At 39.3% G+C, this 23,344-nt stretch overlaps 2 gene segments (V, D, J or C); both read left to right on the top strand.

The window, feature by feature from the left end:
• Positions 1 to 3,292: 3,292 nt before the first annotated feature.
• On the top strand, positions 3,293 to 3,796 carry LOC104852973. The segment is given in 2 exon segments: positions 3,293 to 3,377; positions 3,462 to 3,796. Coding segments are annotated over 2 exon segments (381 nt in total).
• Positions 3,797 to 22,251: 18,455 nt separating this feature from the next.
• LOC104852959 lies at positions 22,252 to 22,771 on the top strand. The segment is given in 2 exon segments: positions 22,252 to 22,331; positions 22,417 to 22,771. Coding segments are annotated over 2 exon segments (375 nt in total).
• Positions 22,772 to 23,344: the final 573 nt, after the last annotated feature.

Below are 23,344 nucleotides of genomic sequence, written 5' to 3'. Positions count from 1 at the left end.
CAAGTTTTAATACACCAGTTCCATGAGGAAGGCCACAAACAGAATAGACAGGTAGTATAATAAAGGTTGTTAAAACATCACCATAAGGTAACTGGTCTTTATAGAGGTGAATAGAAATTTCCAAACAATATCAACAGAAGACACATTTTTATCAAGTAACTGTCTAATACGTATCGGCATAGGTTTTTCTTTTTAAATGATTTTTAGTACCTGTCTGCATTATGTAATGATTACACTCCACGTGGGCGTCGATGGATGAATATAACACATCTGAACTTTTTTATTGCCTCCCCAGTCTCTTGCTCCCATTTCCATTTGAAACACATCTACCTGCTTATTTCCTGTTTTCTGTCTTTAATTTGCTCTTTATTATATTTTGGGTTTTCATATTTAAGAAAATGTGCATTAGTATCTTTTTTTTTTTCAGTACATAGTATTTACTGCCACTTTCGAAGTAGGTGTACGTACTTATCACATCTTGATTCTTTTTATTCCCTTTATCCTCTATTCCGTGCTCCATATTTGGTCACAGACAAAAACACCCTCACATGCACTGTGTACACCTCTGCATATATAAAATGAACAGAATAATACAAAGAATCTATTTCAAAGGAAATGCAGCATGAAGTCAATAACAGAAAATAATAAAATTCAGTAAATGCAATGTTGTGTCTGGAGAGAGACCAACAAAACTGTCTTGCCTTTCTTTACCTTTGTTGATGAATGAAGATGTAAAGGACAATGAAATTAAAAAATCTAAATTGAAATGGAACATTCCTTCCATTTCTACACCAAAAACCTCTTGATAAACAATACAAAATGGAAAAATAATTAAACACACTGGACTCAAACAGATGTGTGAAGAAACTGAAAATTCACAATGATTTAGATGGTACATGTCCTTTACAGCTAGTGCTACAAAGGAATACTCAGTAATTTGGGTTACTGCTCTCATTGTCCCTGGCTTGTCTGGAGGGCTACATTGGATGAGGTTCTCCAGAGCAGCAGAGATAAACAAGACACATAGTGACAGCACACAGAAAGAGGCATTTCCTCGGGAACTGGCTCACAGGACCATGGAGGCTGGAAAGACCCAGCTCTGCCCTGTGGGCTGCAGGTGGAGACCAGGGAACTGGAGGTGCAGGCACAGTTGCAGGCTGTCCGCTGGGGAATCCCTGCGGAATGGTGACACTGGTGGTTTGTTCTGTACAGGCTCTCCTGGTTAATGAACCTCACACACATGATGGAGGGGAACCTGCTCTTCTCAGAGTTCATTCACTTAAGTTTTGATCAAAGCAAGGTGACATATAATCCAGAGGACCAACGGGCTGATGGAACACAGAATTAACACAGCAAAATGTCTAACTTTTGTGCACAGCCCTACTATCTGGAGCCACACAGTGGCATAGGTTTAGACTGGACACAGTCATTTTACCAACATCATATGGTCCCTCAGTAGAAGAATAGAGTAATTTTTTAAATCATAGAAATAAAAAAGAATATGTGACTTTGAATGGAAAAAAATCCTATGTTTTCTTCTTCAGTGTTTTACAGCACAGTCTATGCCATGCATGTAATAATAAGAAATAGAGCCAAGATGTCATAAGCACATGTACTGGGCACGAGGTGTGAAGGGAACACACACACTGTCACCATCATGGAGGACACACTGATAGGACAGGGATACACAGTAAACACTCTGAAGCCTCAAAGTTAAAATTGAAAGGGAAAGGCCAGCCGAAACCATGGGCTACAACACAAATATATCTGCACATCTGAGCTCTGGTGTGGAGAATTCTGGGACATTTTTTAAAAGAGACATTGATGCGCCTTTGCTGTCCAGAAACCTGGGAAGTTAGGTTTGCTCGATCTTACAGATCAGGAGGAATTCACAGAACTTCTGCCAATGGACTCTGAGTATTTCATACTCTATTTTAAAAACATAGCTCACTTACTGTTTTATTTATGACTTGCTCTCTATGTGCTCTAAACTGTTGCTTCTCGGGTCCTATTCTGTCTTTCACATAAAGATTTCTCCTGATGAGAATTTTGAACATTTTCCCTGGTTAGAGTATCTAATGTGTGTGTTGGTTGAGACAGCCTGTAGTCCAGACGGGCTTTGGACTCTCAATGTAGCCTGGGCTGTCCTCCAGCTCTGAGTGATCCTTTTGCCTCAGGATCCTGAGTGCTGAGTTTATCAGGTGTACAACACCATGTTCGGCTGGACCTCACATTCCTAAAAATACAATGTATGGAGAAATTTGTTTAGCTTTTTAATTGATCAAGGAGAGAATATATTCACAGAGCTTTTCAAATACAAACAAAATAGTGCTTTATAGTTTTTACAAAATGAATATTGAAATAAATGTGGTACAGCACATTCCAATAAGGGACAAAAGAAACCAAGATCTAATGACTGGAAAATGACTCTCATTTCCATGAATTCATTTCCATGAATTCTCTCCTCCAGCAGACAGAAAGTTGTCCCTTGCTTTCATAATAATATTATAACAGAAGCTACTCAGAGAAATATTGCATATCTTTGAATAATATTGAAGTAGGAGGGCTTAACCCTAAGTGCCTGTATGAACACTGGAAATATGACCAGCATATGAAGTTTATGCAGGATACACAAAATACTGATAGAGTGGCTTATTGCTCCATTTATTGGGTTTAAAGGATGCTTTATAAAGTGATAATACTGTATTTTTAATGCATTTTAAAGTACTGAGGAGTAGTACACTGCTAACATTTCACTGCGGTCCGTGTGATGGTCTAGGCATGTGAGGGAGGGGTGTGTTTGTCTATGAAGACCACACCTAAGGAGACACAAACATTTTAGAAAAGGCAGCCATGGAGAAGTGGACAGGTGTTACACCAAGAAGAAAGAAAGATTAGTCATACAATTAAACATTTTTCTCATCTCCAGCATGATCCCCACAAATACTTTTCTGCCCCACTACAAACTCTCCCCTGGAAAAGTCGGGCATTAGTAAATGCAGTCAGCATATCAGAAACTGTCCAGGACATAGACACATTAATGTTAAAGATTCCAACATAGACTGCTAACTATCAACAAAATCCTTCCCCCAGCTCAATTTTACTGTGTGTGGAAGTATGACTATCACAGAAAATATAGAAAAATATCTCTAGGGTGTCTCTGCTCCCTGTGCAATTGATCATTTTTCTGGGAAGGACCAGAACACCCTGCCCTCTGTCCACCTCTTATAGCCTCACTGCCTCCTCCATGCAAAGCAGCCCCAGGCTCAGGATGAAAAGCCAGACCTGGCTGAGCAACCCCAGTCTCCCCTCACAGGAGCCTTCATACAGCATGGAGTCCTTGGTGCTGCTCCTCTGCCTGGTGGCGGCTCCCTGCTGTGAGTGTCTCTGAGTTTCAGGAGAGCGAGGGGGGAACAGGGTGTGTGGTGCATTTGGTTGATGGTGATGCTTCTTGTCCCCAGGTGTCCTGTCCCAGGTGCAGCTGCAGGAGTCAGGACCTGGCCTGGTGAAGCCTTCAGAGACCCTGTCCCTCACCTGCACAGTCTCTGGATTCTCTTTAACTAGTTATAATGTGCACTGGGTCCGTCAGGCTCCAGGGAAGGGACTGGAGTGGATCGGTGTGATGTGGAGCGGTGGAGGTACAATTTCTAACTCAGCCTTTCAATCTCGAGTGAGCATCGGCAGGGACACTTCCAAGAGCCAAGTCTCACTATCATTGAGCAGCCTGAGATCTGAGGACACAGCCATGTATTACTGTGCAAGAGACACAGTGATGGGAAATCAGTGTGAGCCCTGACGCAAACCTCCCTGCAGGGGCTCCCAGGACAACAGGGGGCAGGCAGGACACACTGAGCTCTTGTCAGGCCCAGGACCAGGTGCAGGATCCTGGGTCTGCTTTGCTGTTAGAGTCTGTGGTTTTCTCTTCCTGTCCCCAACTTTGGTAACGACTCTCCAGTGCTGGCTTCTACAAAGTTGTTTTACTTTTTAAATTTAATTTCTTTGTATCAGTACATTTGCAGCACAATTTCGAGTCATCTTGGAGAGTGAGTATGCATATATAATACAGACTGGTTCTTTTTAAATGTCCTTCCTCTTCCATTCTGCCTCTCTTTCTGCTCTTCTTCATCTCATTTACCCATTTTCATTCAGGTTGATATTATTGACCTTATCTCACATTTGTGACATATAATGTTTATATTCACTTAGGTTATTAGGCTCACAGACATGGCATATCTACAGTCTACTTATTTTTTCTCTTCTCATCCCCCTCATTTCTCACTTGTGTTCTCTTGGATTCTTTCGCATTTGCAAGAAATCTATAGTCTTGTCTCTTTTTAGCCGTCCTTTTTGTGCTCTTTCTATTTTACCTTACTCAAATGAGAAGTACTATATGTTATTTAGACTTTTGTGTCTGGTCTATTTTATGCAATGTTATACTTTCCAGGTGCATCCATTTTCCTGCAGATATCTCAAATCTAACCTTCTTTATAGCTGAGTAACATGCCATTAAATACAGATACCACATCCATCATCTGCTAAATCACTCTGCAGGCTGCTTCCAGGATTTAGCTATTAGGCATTGTGCTGCTATAAATATAGGTGTGTGCACATATCGCTGCAGAAGGAGGTCCTTAGCTCTTCAGGGAAGGTAACTGGGAGGATGGTATTTGGGCCATATCAAATTTCTAATTCCACGCTGAGTACCATGGTGGTTGTACAAGTTTACATTCTGACAAAAAATGTAGGCACGTCCCCTTTGACTGCAGGCATGGCAGAATTTGTCGTTGAGTTTACTGATGATTGCGGTTCTTTCTAGTGCAAGATGGATTCTTATCATAGTATTCATTTGCATTTTGCTTAGGCCAGGAATATTCAACCTCTTTAAAATTCATTTGTTGGCCATTTGCATTTCTCCCTCTGAGAAGGGCCTATATATACTTACCTCCCCATGTCTTTCATTGGATGTTTTATGTTAGGTGATCATTTTTTTACTTTGAGTTCCTCAGATATTCTGTGTAGTATTCTCTTGTATCAGGAATAGCTGGAAAAATTTTCCCTTTCTGTAGGTTGTTTCTTCACTCTGCTAATTTATTTCTTTGCTAAGCAGAAGAGTTATGATTTTATGTAATCTCATTTGTTGATCTTGCTGTTATTTATTTTGCAAGTATGGTTCTGCTTAGGAAGTCTCTTTTACACGTACGACTTCAAGTGTTTTACCTACTGTATCCTCCAGTAGCAGCTCCCTTTTAATATTTAATTGATTAATTTTGATTTAGCTCTCTTCCAATCTTCAGGCAAACAGATATCCAGTTTTCCCAGTATCTTTTTTGAATAAGGTCTCTTTTCTGCAATGTATGCTTTTGACTCCTTTGTCTAAGATCAAAGAGGTGAATGTATCTGGCTGTGTTTCTCTATCCTCTATTCTGTTCCACCAATCCATGGTTGTTTTGTTTTGCTATGTTTCATTTTTGTTTCAATGCCACTACATTTTATTACTGTCGTTTTGTAGTATATCTTACGTGTCAGGTAACATGATGCTTTCTGCTCTTCTCATGTTGCTTAATGCTTTTGCTATTCTGGATCGCTTTGAGTTCCCTATGAAGTTCAGGATTGTTTTTACTAGGTCTGTGAAGTACATTAGATTTTGCCTGTGACTGTGTTAAATTTGTATTATAACTTTTGAAGTCTAACTATATTTTACAATATTGCTTCTGCCCATATAGGAGAAAGGGACATTTTCCCATTTTATGATATTTTCTTTAATCTCCATTTCAGAGTAGTTTATTTTTCTTCCTAGATGTCTTTCACTTGTTTGGTTAAGGTAATTTCAGGATATTTCACTTTTATTGATGTTGTCATGCATGGTATTGTTTTTATAATTTTTTTTCATTGAGTGAATTATTGATGTGTGCAAATGCTATTGATATTTTTGTTGATTTTGTGGCCCACTATGTTGCTGAAGTTGTTATTAAGTCTAATAATTTTTTGGTGGAGTTCTTTGGGTCTTTTATCTAGAGTAACAGGTCATCCAAAATAATGATAATTTGAATTCTTCCCTTTGCATGTTTCTCTTTTATCTATTTCTCTTGTCTGATTGCTCTAGCTATTTCTGCATTTTGAGTACCATGTTAAAGACAAATTGTGACAGTGGGCATCTTTGTCTCATGCTTGATTTTAGAGGGAATGCTTTAAATTTTTATCCTTTTAATGTGGTGTTCATCATTGGCTTATCATAAATAGCTTTCAATAAATTCAAGTATGATCCTTCTATTCCAATTTTCTTCAAGGTTCTAATCATGAAGGCGCATTGGATTTTGTCAAAGCCTTTTCTGCATCTATTGCTGTGACTGTGTGGTTTTTGATCTTGCTTCTGTTTATGTGACATATTACATTTGTGTCTGAGATATCTGTATGGCGAACCACCCTTTTATCTCTGGAATGGAACTTACCTGATCATCATGTATGATCTTTTTGATGATGTGCCACATTATATTTGCTAGTAACTTGCTGAAGATTTTTCCATCTGTGTTCATTAAAGAAACTGTCCTGTAGTTTTGTGTTTTAGTTGGAGCTTTTCCTGATTTTGGACTCAATGTGATGCTGGACTCCATAAAGGGTTTGGAAGAAGTCGGTTGCTTCCACTTTCTTTGAAATCTTGATGACTATGGGTGGTATAACGTTTTTAATGGATTTTTCAGAATTCATCAGTCACTCCATCAGGTCCTGGGATTTTTCGTTAGTAGATTCTTTATTACTATGTTAATTTCAGAGTTTTATTGGATTTTTCAGCATTTTTCTGCCCTATTGGCTTAGACTTGATAAGGCTTATGAGTCTAGGAATCTGTCCCTTTTTTCAAAATTTTCCAATTTACTGGAAAACAATTTTTCATACTAGTTACTCTCTTCTGTATTTGATGGTGTTGTGAGTTCGCTTTTTCTCTGGTTATTGCATTCATCTGAACCTTTCTTTCTGTTGACAGGTTTGTGTAAGAGTTTATTTTATTTATTCTTTCAAAGAACCAGATCTTCCATTTGATGATTATTTTTATTGTTTTTATAGTTTGTTTAATTCACTCCTACTCTAATCTTTATAATTTCCTTCTATATTTTGGTTTGGGCCATGATTGTTGTTTTTTTCTCTAGAATCATAGTAAGGTTCCTGTTAAAGTTACATATTTGAGTTCACTCTTTTCCTAATGTAGTCAGGGATTACAATGCGTTTCCTCAATTCAGTGTGTTTCCTCTCAGGACTGCTTTCATATTGTCCTTGAGGTTCTGGTGAGTTGCACAGGCATTGTCATTAACTTCTATATATTTTAAAATTTCTTCCTTGATTCCTTCTGTGACCCACTGATTGTTAAGGAGTGTGGTATTGATTTTCCAGGTATTTCTACATTTCTCACTATTTCTTCTGGAAATTGATTTCTAGTTTTATTGCACGATGATCCGATGGTACATGTGGGATATTTGTGATTCTTGAGTGTTTATTCAAGCAGGCATTGTGAACTAGTAGTGATCTATTTTGGAGAAAATACCCTGTGCTGCAGAAGAGAATGTGTATGCCCTTGAATTATAGTTGAACACTCTGTAGATATCTATGAAGTCCATATGTTCAACGGTGTTGTTTATCTCTGATTTTTCTTTATTAGTTTTAGGGTAGTTAATCTACCTCCATGAAATTTAATATCTCCCATTATGATGGGCCTAATATTTATTTGACCTTGATGCTCAGAAATATTGAATTTGTTTTAGAAATATGGGGGCTTCAGTATTCAGTGCATGAATATCTGTATGTATTATTACTTTTTGCTGACCATTCTCTTCTTTGTCTCTTCTAATCGGTTTTAACTTGAAATTTAGCATGATTGAGATTAAAATTCCCACCTTGTCTTTTTTCCCCCTCTCATATAGCACTAGATTGTTTTCCCCTTCAGAACCAGCCCTCTTGACAATTTCACCCAGCAGACCTAGCTCCCCACAGAGTAATACAGGCCCCATGAGCTTCCCGCCCTGATGCTGAGCCTCATGAGGAACCTTAGGAGGCCTCTATTTAGCAATCCCTCTCTCCAAACCTAGCTCCCCAGCTGTCACTCTGTGTGTAGGGCAAAACTATAGCCCTGGTGTGAAACTCTCCTCTTGGGTGTTGGTTTCTTCTTCAATCAGGTTGAATTATCGGTTGTCATCTCTGTTACCCTGAGTTTGGGAAAAGCCAAGAGGAGAGGTGGAGTCAGCTGGACTAGGGATGTGGTCAGTCCTGGGCTCCTTCCTGGCTCTAAGCACAGGGTCCACTGCAAGCAGTGCAGGCATCACCATTGGCTGGCGGTGGGGACTGCAATTTTGATGTAATCTCATCTCTGAGGACTTATTTTCCATGCAGAACATACATTTTTTTCTGGTTTTCCTCTTATGCAAAGGTGATAATTATTGAAGTTTTAGCATATGAGTCAAAATGAGTCTCCAATTCTCAATCACAGTGACTCTTGGAGAATTGAGCAGACCAAGTGTCCTGGAATAAGAGTAAACCTGCAAGTATAGAACAGTGAATAAAATTACAGGTTTCTAGTGAAAGTGTGCTCTGACTCTGGCTCTGATTGTTTACAGACTCCATTTTGCAAATTCATATAACTGGTAAGATTATTTTTGACTTAGAAATCCAAAAATATGATTATTTTCTAGATTCATTTTAGATAACCTCATTGCAGAACAAAATGTGCCATATAGTGCACACGTTCTCAGTTTGGGACAACAAAACTGTGTTAGTTCCAGATCTCATCAGGTCCTTTCCATGGGCTATAAACTCCCCTGCTTTTCATGTTTTTGTATTTTTGCTTTTTAATTAGCATACATTTGCAATCAATAAGGATTAAATTTAACAAGCAGAATTATTACAGAGTTTTTCATCTTGATAATTTTTACTTCACCTCCTTCCCATCCCACCCCACCCCCTTGCCCAAGGCTATCTCTGCAGACTCTGATTCTCTGTATCTTACCAAGTCGCCATAATTTGTTTTTGAATTATGTATATTTTTGCTCTCATATTAGACAACCGTGCAGTATTTATACTTCTACGTTTGATTGACAACTTAGCATTATGGTTTAAAGATACATCCATTGCATAGTGAGGTCATACTCTTAAGTGACATAAATAAGACACACAAGTGTAAATACCAAATAGTTTCTCTGGTGTGAAAAACAAAGTGTAAAGAAGGATCAAAATGTATAATTGATATTGTGTAATAGGAAGGAAAGATGTAAAAGAGTAGAGGAATTGGGAGGGGTAGGGGAAATGTAAATGGGGAAAAGGAAAAGCATGTGAAAAGGAAAAAATATGGAAACAACGTCACTGTATACAAGGGAGGGTAGGGGGGGTGCAGGGAGGGCTGGGGAAGGGGGGAAAAATGAGAACCAAGACCTGTCATGTAAAGGTACAAGATCTCAATGATGACTGTAACTGCACTGTATACCTAAAATGTACCAATAAACTTAATAAAAAAGAAAGAATATGATAAAATGATGGGTACTTCACATTTTCATAGGAATAATTATACACCTGTGCTGTGATACTGAAAATGGCATGACTGATGCGTGTAACTTTCCATATGCAAGGCTCTGTTGCTCACAAGTCCATAAGGCTTGCTTCCTTCAAATTGTTGGATGAAGTGAGACTCAGGAAGCAATCAGTCTATCACATTTTGTATCAAAATATACAAGGACATAATACACACAAGTTCTAATGGGGGTTGGGCCCAATAGACACATTTACTTTGATATTCTTGTCATTGCTGTAGGACTAATTTTTTATACATGTTTGCCATGATTGTTTTCCTTTATTATTTTAATTTCAGAATTACAATTTACTTGCTCTAAGCTGTTGCCATTGAGGTCATACTCTGTCTTTTACATGATGATTTATCTTGAATAATATTTAACATTCTTAGATATTTTAAGTATATAATCTGTGTGAAACATATTAGTTATTAAAAAGTCTATTTTGTATAAAAATTATAGAGAAATTTATTATCCTAGGAAAACATTTTCCTTGAAAAAATAGACAAAATTGTTACATATATTACAAAGAATATTTGGGGTTTTCCATTTTAGAATCCATAACCATGAGCAGTGTGGTAGAATATGGAAAGTAGGATTGAAAAAATGGCAGAGAGGTGAGTAATAACAATTAAGCTTGTCTGAGATTTAGAACCCAGATATTGGAATACAACATCATGGGGAAGAAAAGAAAAGTAAAAATAGATTGCAGGAGCCAGGATGGATGTGCAAAAGAAAAGTAAATCTACAAAGTAATTGAGAAGACAAAACACAACACAAAGGATTTAAAAGACAGTGGGAACTTTTCTCCCTAGCTGTGGCTCATGGTTGAAGGAGACTAAACCTGTCAAGAAGGAGGAGGTGATTCCCAGGAGAGCTCAGGGAAAAACTTGGCAACAGAAGGGACCAGTGTTTGCTGGGACAGTGTGAGATTCTGCTCCCACAAGACTCCCCTCACGGACAATTGCTGGTGAGTGACTCTACCACAATTACTCACCATGTATATGCAGAGTGATGCTTGGAAACCATTTGGGGGAATGGTTGATAGTCTGATCCTGAAACTCAGAGCAGCCACCGGATGGCTTTTCTACAGGACTCCCCGTGTTATCTTATCACAGTGACTATGTGAATGACATCCATCAGACACTGCTGAGCTCAGGCATTCAGCTGGAAAGACACCCACAGCCTGAGTTGCTCTGGATTTGAAATCATAGCAATGGCATCCTCCCTTTACTCCTGCTGCCTACTGAAGCCTGAACCAGGGACGGATCTGGAGTCCGCCTGCATTCTTTTTCTATCAGCATAAACAAGAACACACCTTCACATGGGTCCTGCCCACAAATTGTGGATCCTTGAAGAAAGCCAGGCATCCAAAATCACAGTGAAATTTATTTCTTTTCTTTTCTTTTTAAAGTGTATGTTGTTCACACCATTCCTCTTCTTCACTAAATTATCAGGGTTTAAGAAGTTTTCCTTGTTGCTTTTTCTCTATATCCTTTTTCTTTATTTTTACTTTTTTGCTCATTGAATTTTCCTCCCTTCAAATTTACTCTTATTTTATTCTCTATATAATTTTTTCTCCATTTTATCACATATTTCTCAGTTTTTTTTATGTTCCATTAATGTAATTCTATATGAATCCATTGACACCTGAATGGGATCCTTTGCCATAATTCTACCTCATCCTTCTCTTATGTATATTTTAAAGTTTCAAGTTTTCTTCCTGTTCTACCTGTTCCCAATGTACTCTATTGCTAATAGTATAAATATTATGGCTTTTACATGGGTAATTAACTATAAAATTTACTGTTGTATTTATTTTGACCATTAGTAGAGACAGAGTCATCACATTTAGTACATGTCAGTTATGGATGAATACATGGCTTAAGGTGATGTTTATAGTATAATTGTGGCTTTCTTCCCCAGGGTTAGAGGTGGTATGAAAATGGTTCTGACAATATGTTAATATTCATTTTGTGCACTATAGCTGATTTGATTGATATTACCAAGGGAGCAAAATTGTTGCTATTGATAGATTTTCTTTGTATGCTATTTTAGTTACATTAAACATGGCTAAGACAAAGTAACCAATACCCAAATTCAAAGGAGGAAAGGTTTATTACAAATTATCTTTCACTGAGGATTCAGTTCATAGTTGCCTAGGTACAAGAACCAATAGCATGGTATAGGGGCACTTTTAATTAGAAATAGTCCATGCCAAAGCAGGCAGGAGGCAATGAAGCAGAAAGCAGCAGCAGGAAGCCTTTCTTCCCACACTCTGTTTTTATACCATTCTGACTGCAACCCTATAGGTTGTTTCCACCCACATCCAAGGTGAGTCTTTCATTATCCCCACCCAAAACTGTGATAGACCCATTTAGTTATCACAAACTCTTAATCCCAGTATCACAAACCCCAAATTCAGTCACCTCTGAAAATACCATCTACAAATACATGAGGCTATAGGGGGACATCTAGATACTAAGTGTAACATATGCCAACACACAGATTACATTCAGCACATTAACAATATTTGGGTATATTCCCATAAAATTTGATATTGTCCAACTACACTTCATCCTCCCTTCCCAAATTAACTAAGGTGGTTAGATCTTGGAGCAGAGGTAAGGAAATATAGGTATGCATGCTCAAAATACATCACTAAATGCAAGCAATAAAACAAATGTATATAATAGGGTCATACTCTTTACACTAAAACCATGCACAAACCTCAGCACAAAACAAAACAAAAAATAATAACATTAGAAATTCAAGGCAACAAAATGCCTCCCAAGTTTTCCAGCTACCCCAAAGCCAACCAAGTGGGCACTGAGGGGGAGAATACCATAAGCCACTCAGCCTAGTAACTTGAAAATATGATGATGAAGGTTGGAAAGTAGATGAAAGAGGTACTCTACTGAATCATAGACATTACTACAGACTAGAAATAATAATCAAAGTTGTCAGATGACACTAATAAAATGCTAACTGAGCAAAACAAAATGATACAAACCATGAATTACCAGCTTAGCAAAAAGTCAGAGTTGTTAAATAGGTTTCACTTAGAAATACAAGAGATGAAATATTACGTTGAAAATATAGGCAAAAAACCAACCAATGCTAGGGCATAATTTTGAGTCTAAAATACAATGACACCTCCAAAAACCAACTACTAAAAAAAACTTGAGAGAACATAAAAATAAATCCAATAGGTGCTAAAAGATGCAAAGACCAACTTAACAGTAATTGAAATAAATGAAAAATCAGAAAACAACCCAAATGATATTAAAAATCTATTCACAGCAGTAATGGCATAAATTCCCCCAATATGCATACAGATAAGTAAGATATATAGAGCCCCACATAACCACTACCAAAAGACAATCTCTCCACAGCACACAATACTCAAAGTGCCAGAAGTTCATCACAGGGACAAAAAATATGACAGCTCTTAGAGAAAAGCAACAAATCACATATAAAGCTAAAACCATTAGAATTACACCAGAATTCTCAACACAAGGAGTGTTTGTAGGCCAGGAGGGCTTGCAGTGAAACATTACAAGCCATAGAATATAGCTTCCAGTCCTAACTTTTATATCATCCAAAACCTTCTCTCAAAATTTATGGAAATGATGGTATTGCAATGACTAGAGCACCTCAAAATTCATGACCACCAAACTAGCATTATGAAAAATTCTCAAAGATATGTTAGAAAGAAGCAATGAAGCAAAAGTGCCTTTGAGTCAAAAGCATAAATGAACCTGGTAAGACAGGCAGCTCAGAAAACAAAAGGAAATCAACAACAGGAAACTTACACAATGGCAGTAATAAGTCAATACTTTCCAGTAACAATTATGAGAGTGAATAATCTTCAGCCCTCTATGAAAAGACACAGATTGGCAGATTGGATTGACTTAAAAGGCACAATAGTATGCAGTATACAACAAATATGTTTAGTCAAAAGAGAAATGAATGGATTTAAAATCAAAGATGAAGCACAATATTCCATGTAACAGGAACCTGGCAAAAAAGAATAAGTGCCCATACGAAATTCAGATAAAGTCACTGTTAAGCCAAAACAGATCAGAAGAGTCAAAGAAGGTCATCACATACTAAAGGAACAATTAATCAGGAAGCAAAGCCAATTATAAACATATTTACACCAAATTCTGATGTTCCCAGTATCATAAAGCAAACCCTATTGGACATGAAAAGTTAGACAGCCTCCAATACAATTATAGTGGGGGAATTCAACACCCCACTGTCACAAATACACACAGCACCTGGAAAAAATCAGGAAAGAAAGATCAGAGATAAACAAAACATTTGAACAAATAGACTAACAGCAATCACCTCAGCTCTGAAGGGTCCAGTGTATGTTTCTGCCAGGACACAGTTCTAGCCAGGGACCTTGCATAATCTCCTCTCTGTTTCGCTTATTCTGAAGGGATCTTGGCATATCCACAAGTTCACACCGCATAATTTTCTACTAATATATAGATGAGACATTAAAATGATTCCTGTGCATAGGGATCACCAGAAAATATGAGTTTTGTTTTAAGATAAAAGCAAGACCAGTGAGTGACCCCTTGTTATCTCTGTTGGAGAGCAAACAAGAGTAACCCTTTCTTATAATCCCATTCTCAACAGCCAAACTGCCTTTCCTACTGTTAACAGTTTTGAGTAGTCTGTATATTCCTGAAATAGAAATTTAGATTACTTTGCCAGAGATGCACTGAGATATACTTTTTTTTCCCTCATTGAGTTTACTGGTACTTTTTAGGTTACATTCATCATTGGGACCTTTTACCTTTACATGACAGGTCTTGGTTCTCATTTTTTCCCCATACTCCTGTACTCCCTTCACCCCCTCCTCCCTTCCCTATTTACAAAAACTTTTTTTCCATTTTTTCATTTTTTCGTATTTTTTCTTTTCCCTTATTTCCTTTCCCCTACCCTTCCTACTTCCCCTACCTGAGATATACTTTCAAGTGAAGCTGTGAAAGACACCAGAGCATCAGGTGGGAATGGGAAATAAGCCCGGCATGATGTCACCTCCACAGATCCCATCGAGAAAACATGCCCTGCCCACAGACGACCTGCAGAAGTGACCCCACCTTAGAGATGTGGTCCTGAGACAGAGGCCTGGGATATCATCCCCCTCCTCTTGAAGCCATGGAAAAAAATGACTGCCATGGCCGGTCATGAGTCCTGGTCCTCCTGGGTCTCCAGGACAAGTTGGGAAATCTCCTCACTCTGAGCAAGTTTCTCCAAGGGCTTCTTAGGTTCTCTTCCCCAAAGGCATAATATTCTCCTGTAGCTTTGCTGCTTCTTGGGCCAGAATCCTAGTGCTGTCTTCCTTATGTGCTCTGAAGAGAGATAAGGGTGAGACATGGGAGCATCCCTCATGTTGTCCTAGAAACAACCATTCTATAGGTCTCTGAAAAGATGTAGAAATTAAGGCAGAATCTGACCATTGTGATTAGTTTTAGAAGTTACCTTAATATAAAGAGTGAGTCTCTAATCATATCAGTTAAGTCGTTCAGTCTTGTTTGAAAAGCACTAACTACTCATCTCGCCAGACTTCCCTGTGGGAGAACTGTCTGTGTCGTGCTCCTCCTCAGTCCTTGTGAGGCCACAATGGAACGGAATGGGCACACTTGAAAATGAGTGCAGAGGTAGCAAGTTGGTCTCAACAGAGGATTCTAAGTTTGATGGCAGGGAAAGAAATGGGACAGAATCTGACCAAGTGGGTGCCTGGTTAAGATTTACATAATGACTGTAGACCTGGTGATAATTCTGAATGATTTTCTAAACCTATCATCCATGATGAGGTGGGGATGTTAAACTCAGGAATATCTTCTGTAGACATAGAGGAAATTGAATGTAAAATAGGAATAATCAGTTATGATCAGCACAACGATTGGAGCATTTACATCAAATGTCTCCTTCTCTTTAGAAAATGCTTCAAATCATCATTGTAACTTTATATAACAGTACATAAACCAGTTTTCCAGTATCTGTTTGTTAGATCTGAAATAGGAGTGACTTGGGTCCAGCATTTCTTAGAGCAGAAACCAGGCTGCACCACATATAACAACAGCGATGGGATGGCATAACCAGTGTCACATGGGAGTCGCTCATCAGACAGGACATCAGAAGAGAAATCAGGAAGTGTGCAAGGACCAGCACTGAGGAACCAAGGCCTGGGGCTTAGGAGCTGAGAAGAATGAACTGGGACCTAAGGGAAAAGATGTTTGCAGGATGATAACTCAGGAAACCGAGATCTTCCTTAGAGAAGCTTCCAAACTCCAGTTAGGCCAATTGCTTTCTTATTACGGACCTAAATACCACCTACTTTAAGAGTATAGATACCTCAGAGTGCACAGAATGTCTGAGGCCAACCTAACTTTGATCTTTCATCACATATAAAAGAACTCCTCATATGGAAATTATTATTTAAGCTCCGGATTCAAATTCCCCCCTTGGGCTGTGGGAACTCACAGCTCTCTCCTCAGACAGGGATGAGGTCTCTTGAGAAGACAGAGGTCTGGTCAAGAAGATGAGACTGTGGGTCTTCTCTTGTCTGGTGGCAGCTCCACAAGGTGTGGCTGATGTCTGGCGTGGGTACGAGGGGGAGGATGAGAATGCAAGTAACTGACAGTGATGCTCCTTGTCCCCAGGTGTCTTGCCCCAGGTGCAGCTGCAGGAGTGGAGACCTGGCCTGGTGAAGCTCGCACAGCCCCTATCCCTCACCTGCTCAATCTCTGGATTCTCCTTCATAACCAGTGGTTACTGCTCGCATTGGATCTGACAGGCCTCAGGGAAGGGCCTGGAGTAGATTGGAATCGTGTGTTATGATGGTAGCAAAACTACAACCCATCCCTCAAGAGTTGAGTTGGCATCTCACAGACCCATCCAAGGACCAGTTCATCCTGCACCTGAACTCTGTTACCACTGAGGACCCTGCCATGTATTACTGTGTAAGAGACACAGCAAGGGGACTTCGATGTGAGTCCAAACACAAACCTCCCTGCAGGGACGCTCAAGACCAGTAGTGGGCGCTCAGGACACACAGCACAGTGTCCGCCCAAGGAGCAGGTGCACAGGAGGCCAAGAACAACTTCTCTTAGAGATGTGTTTTTTTGTCTATGCCACACATCCCTTGCCAGCACCAGGCATTAATTCTAATGATCTCTCTTGTCTCAGAATATCAGAATTCTTTGTGAAGTTAGTATTTTTCTAGCATTCCATGTCTCAGTAGATTGTTTTCAAAATAATATTTGTAGATGACCCCTTTGTTTGCAGTGAGGTTTACCACACAATGCTGTTAGTTTTGTCAGTTTTTTGGTTTAAGAAATGTATTTTGTATTTTTCTGAATGACCCTCCTCCATTCTCAGAAAGAGCTCCCTTTCCTGAGTCCTTCCCAGTCCTGGTCCACCCCACACCCTCCTCTTGTACTGTTGTTGGCAAAGTTGCGTACTTTGTAGTTGTGTACTTTGTAGTAGCCTTCACCTATTATTAGAAATTTCCACCCTTTCAGCAACTTGGATAGTATCTGGAGACAGTTGAGATTGTATCAATTAAGGGTTCGTCTTAGTGATATCCAGTTGTTAGACATGAGATGCTGGCAAACAGCCAACTTCCTGCAATCACAGGACAGTGTCTGCAGCATGGGATCATCACAAATATCAAGAGGAGTGAGACAGAGAAATGCTAACATAAAGCACAAAAACTGGTGAAGATACAGAGAAAATAACTTTACAATGAGATTTGTATCTTTAAGCTATCACTCAGTATTGCAGTTTTAAAACACATACACTGAAACACACACACACAACACATTAGCCCTAGTTTTTCAAAGGCAGAGCTGCCCACTTCCCATGCAGGCCATACGTGCAGTGGGTGGTGGGTTCCAAGATCACGGTCCTAGGGAAGCATGGGCCCCCTTGACTGCAACCCAGGATGGGGCAGGTGTTCAGAGTGTGCAGGAACTGTGGACGCTGGGGCTCAGCTCTGTCTGTGTCTGGCCTCGCTCCACTCAAGATCAGCTGTGGCCAAATCTGGATTCTACCTGCTGTGAGATGAGCTGGAACCTTGGAAACCACAGGACACACGTGTGATGGGAAGGTGAGGCTTGGAAGGCTCCCTGTGTTTTCAGTCCAGTGTGACAGGAATCCTAAGAAGAAAAGAAAACCGAAAGCATGGAAATTCTTAATTCCAATATTTATACTATTTTTGATGCAGAGCATTTTCTAAGTGCTAAAACTATCTTGCCCGTGTGTCAGCTTTTGTTGTTCTTGTAAATTCTACAGTATTACTAAGGTATCTTTATAGCTTTGCACATAAGTCAGTTGAAAACTTTTATACTGAAAAATTATTTTTTTGTGTGTGGTTTTGTTTGAAGTACTGAAGACCGAACCCAGAGCTTTCCCACTGAGCTACACCTTCAGTCCATTTATAAATTTATTTTTATTTTGAGACCATCTAAACAAAATTGCTACATTCCACAGGCAGGGCTCAGCTTCCCATCCTTCCATCCCAGCCTCTCAGAGTTCTGGGTTTTACAGTCATGAGCCACCAGCCTGGCTGAAAACTTGATTTCTACACCAAAGATTCTATTCTTCAAATATAGAAGATAACACAGCTTGAAATATTGAATTTCATGGTAGCTTCTGCCTCTTTTATTTCTGTCCATGATAGTTCTAAAATAAAATTAGTCCTATTTATTTAATATATTTACTTGATCTGTATTTTGTAATTCACAATATGTTTCTTATTTTAATGTAATGCTTGTATATATTTATGAATAAAATATAAAAAGCCTCTTTCTATGTAAACTTCATTAGAAATTATAAAATAACATTAATCAGTACATGGTGTAGCATAATCTTAAGAGAAGGGCACAAATATATTCAGAGTTCAATTTATAGACAAAAAGGACTGTCACAAAAGGAAACACATATTTGGAGATAAAATTAGTCCTATTTATTTGACACATATTTTACAATTTACTATCTTTTTATTTTAATTTAATTTAATTTAATTTTTTTTGTACTGGGGATCGAACTCAGATCCTAGCACTTTGAGGTAGGCAGGCAGAGCCATTCAGCTAAATCCCCGGCCTCCATCTTTTTATTTTAATGTAATATATGTAAACATTAATAAAGAAAATCTAAAAACACTATTTCTATGAACATTTCAACACAGATTATTTTTGGAATAACATTAGTTAATGCATGGTGTATCGTAACCTTAAAAGAAGATACAAACATTACTCAGAGTACAATTCATAGACAAAAATGACTCTCCCTTACAAATGGAAACAAAGAGGTAATGGCACGAAACTTCTTTTCAATATACTAAGAGAAACCAGTATAAAAGAATCAAATTCATGTACTGAAATATTTTTGAAACAATGGATATTTGGAGACTTATTTTAACTTCTCTATACTTTATATTTCTTCTCTGTTGTCTATAGTGCTTTTTATCTATATATGTATATGTTTTTCTTGGTGATTTGTACCAAAATTTCCATTTTTCTATCCATACGTGGAAATTTCTAGTAGTTTATTAATAATTACAGATTTTATAATTATTTATTAATGAAGAGAAAAATTACACTCGAACAATGATTTTGCCTCAAGATTTTCATTTTATGTTCACTAAACTCAGGAATTTGTTATCCAGTCATACTATTTCTAAGTAATGTGTATTCATTTCTTTTGCCTAATTTTTATTGTATCTTTTTTTTTTTTTTTTTTTTTTTTTTTTTTTTAGTGAACTCGGGTCCTTGCTCTTGCAAGGCAGGCCACCGAACCGCTGAGCTAAATCCCCAGCCCTTTACTGTATCTTTTATGTTGGGAATCTAATTTTTTGTGATCTTGATACCTAGTTGATATTAGTTATCTGTCCAAGGATAGCTGTATAAATACTCTGTTATGTACGTGAAATAAATCAAACACAAAAGCTTAAATATCATATCGTTTCTCTTACCTGAGAAACAAAATTAAACAAAAAGAAAACTAAAAATATAGAAAATAGGAAATTAGGTCATACACCTTTTGTAAAAAGGAAAGGGATAGAGAAATGGAGAAGAGGGGACGGGGAAAGGAAGAGAATTTGATTTAAAAATAATCAAATGGGTTATATTCACTTACTGACTCCTCACAATAAATGTAACCATTTAATGCTGCAAACTGTACTTATAATAAAAACGGAAAAAATTAAAAATGAACTCCACAAAAGACCAATTGAGAATCTCCAGAGACAAAACCAAGAGCATCCTGTATCTACAAAATTATCAATCTGAGAACAGAGAGGCAACATCAACACAGGCCAGTCACAAACCTCCCTTTGGGGCGCCCACGAACAGCAGAGGGCGCTAAGGATCCACTGAACACTAGGAAAGGTCCTAGGAGCAGGTGCAGAGAAGGAAGCTGAGTGAGGGCTTCCTGTCAGCCCCTGTGGTTTCCTCTGTCTTAACATCATCTGAGGAGACCCTGCAGCACATACGCTGCAGACGACGTAGGAAGTAACCAAGTTCCAAGTAAAGACTAAAACTCAATTTAAACATATAAGTTTATATTTACACAATTACTTTTCAGCTCCTAAACTTGGGTTTTCCTAGATGATTAAATATGACTTGCATGCACTTCAAAGTATCTTGTATATTTTGAGTTTTTGGATGCCGACTCTTCATCATCTAAAAATGAATCTGATAATTTTATCATCATGACAAGGACTTGTTTCATGCTAAAAGAAATGTTTTAGATTCGGGAATTAAATCCACCACATCCCTCTCCACAGCTCTCTCTTATGTAGCCAGTTCAGGAGGCCTTGTCCAGGATCAGCACCAGCACCATGTGGACCACTGTGTTCAGAGCTGCAGGACACAGAGACAGCCTGACTGGACTCAGGGTAGGGTCAAAGGACTCAGGGAACTCTTCTGTTCAGAATTTCTGAAGAGGAGTAGGGACTGCACTTTATTTATGGAACTTAGAAACAGGGATGTGTAACATTTCATCTTTTGGATATTTTGTTGTCTCTCCTCCTCCTCCTCCCCCTCCTCATTCCTCATTCTATGATTCTCAAGTTTCAACCTATGTATCAGTAAAGTAATGCACAATATTTCAGATGAAATATTCCTTTTTCATAATAATCATTTCCATTAACCAATTCCCAAGACTCTGACTTTATGTATTTTCTTTATCTCTATAATTCTGTATTGATCAGTCACATTTCTATTCCCAAACTTTCCTTGAATACTCAGACATAACAATGTAGTTCATAATGTCATTCATGTGTTTATGGATTTCTGTAAAGTGTGTGTACAGTGAGCAGAAGGACACTCAGGCCCCACAGAGTTACAGTTCCTGAAGTCAGAGCTGAGGAGAAGCCTTCACACATAGACCTCTACACTGCAGGTGTTACCATGGCTTCATGAACGCTCATCCTGGGAATCAAATGCATTTCCCCCTCCTCAGACAGCTCTGCTCCACACCTGGAGCCCAAACATGACTGATGTGTCCTGTACTTAATGACTGAGCATTCCTGTATGAAATGATGGCCCTGTTCTTTCTAGCTCACTTGAGCTCATCTTCCAGAATATGCATCACTCGACTTGAGGCCAGATCTTCACCTGAGATCTCTAAATCTATTCTCACGAGTTTCCTTCCATGTCCTTCATCAGTGTCATTGTGTGCTCAGTCTTGAGTGTCTAAATGTCATTTTCAATGAGTGATCTTTAAAGCTTGACATAAGAAAGAGTGAATATTTGGCCACTGAAGGTGCTTCTGGATTTTACTGAAACCTGTGAATACATAGAAAATTATTACCCACATATTCAAATCTACAAAATTCTTGAAAAAGTAAACACTTTTATGTTTTCATTTCAATGAAATTGCAGATTGAAAAAAAAAACCACTAAGAAACCTGGAGACAGGTTCCAAATAGATCCCTCAGGACTCTGCGAAGGGGAAGGGAAAAACGACCACTGCGAAATGAAACCAGAGCATTTCCTGCTCGGATACTCAGAGAAGGACTTTTCCACAACTTTATCCTTCTTGGAGAAAAGGAATTTTTATTGGACAGTATCTACTTGGATCCTCCCCTTGAGATTCTCAGGGTTCTGTAGGTAACACATGTGGTGTTTGCCCCAGAGCACTTATTGTCAACTTAGTCCTGTTCGGTCCCACGGCCACCCATCATATCTCCAGCAGTGTTCCCTCTATGTGTTCCCTGAACTCCTGAGCCAGGAAGAAGGGCTCATCTGTGACTGGGGATTTTCCTCTCTCCGAGTCGACAGTGAGCTATGCTGATACCTGACAGAAACAGACAGGGATCAATGCACTTGCTTAGCATCAGAGACACTGATGGCCAAGAAGAGGTTCAGGTGTCTTATGAACCATTCAAGGTGGGTTCAGAGAGCAGAGCCTTCCTGTGGTGGCTTGGTTCTCAGTGAGGCTAGGTCGCTATGCACAGAGTTTAAGGAAGTGACAGGAGATGCATTTCCTCAGACAGGATTAGGGCATAGACCCCAGCACCACATTGCTGCATGGCCCATGTGTAACTGCTTTATCCTTCTCAGGCTATATCAGGTCTGGAGCTCAGAAGTTTTCTGCCTCATGAATATGCAAAGAACCAGCATCTGCTGAGGTAAATATGGGTACATCTGTGCCCCAGAGTTCCACAGCCATCACCCTCTTCTGAAGAATCCCCAGAGTACAGCTTCTCACCATGGACTGGACCTGGAGAATCCTCTTCTTGGTGGCAGCTGTAAAAAGTAAGGTGACACCCAGTCCTAGGGCTACAGAAGGGACCAGAGCCTGTCAGGGGTCCTGCATCCAACTCCTATCTTCTCTCCACAGGTGTCCATGGCCAGGTGCAGTTGGTGCAGTCTGGGTCTGAGGTGAGGAGGCCCACGGAGTCTGTGAAGATCTCCTGCAAGGCTTCTGGCTACGCCTTCACAGGCTACTACATGCACTGGGTGCGACAGGGCCCTGGACAGGGTCTGGAGTGGATTGGTCGAATCGATCCAGAGGATGGAAATACTAAATATGCTCAGAAGTTCCAGGACAGGGTCAGCCTCACTGCAGACACCTCTTCCAGCACAGCCTACATGGAGCTGAGCAGTCTGAAGTCTGAGGACACAGCCGTGTATTACTGTGCGAGACACAGTGTGGTGACCACATCCTGAGTCTGTCAGAAATCCTGAGGCAGGAGCAGCTGCCTTCGGGTTGAGAGCTAAAGACTGGAGTGAAGTAACTAAGGGTAGGAATGATACAAATGTGCACGCACTCTACTTTTATAGGGAAACATCCATACCACAGACAGCCTATATGCAAACTATAAGACTCAGAGAAATTTTTGTGCAGACATACATTTCCAATCAATTGGAGAAGTAACTAAAAACAAAGTTCTTGTACCTTATGCCAATGTCCTTTTTAACTTGTGAAAAGTGGTAAGACTTTCTCCAGGATGTCTTGGCTATTTCTGTTCAGCAGATTCTACTTATGCTGCAGGTTTATGTTCACAAAATGTGAAGGAGAGGGTCCAGAGATTTCCCCTGAGTCTCTGCTGCATACGCACAATCTGTCCCAGCAGCACCCTCACTGTGGTCCTCTGTGTTCCGGGAATGGACTCTCAGTGACACAGCATCATCTCCCAGTCGTGGCTCTCCACGGGGTCGCTTCTTGGCCTTGTGCATTCTGCGTGTTTGGACAAATGTCTGATGTCGTGTCTCCCCCACATTACCATGTGTGTCGCACACATTTGAGTGAATATCGGGAGCAGGAC

Source organism: Fukomys damarensis, unplaced genomic scaffold, assembly GCF_012274545.1.
Source record: "Fukomys damarensis isolate Sample0158 unplaced genomic scaffold, DMR_v1.0_HiC HiC_scaffold_25, whole genome shotgun sequence".
NCBI classification, from domain to species: domain Eukaryota; kingdom Metazoa; phylum Chordata; class Mammalia; order Rodentia; family Bathyergidae; genus Fukomys; species Fukomys damarensis.
The sequence above is the reverse complement of the archived record's forward strand: the minus strand, read 5'-3'. Positions and strand labels throughout refer to the sequence as shown.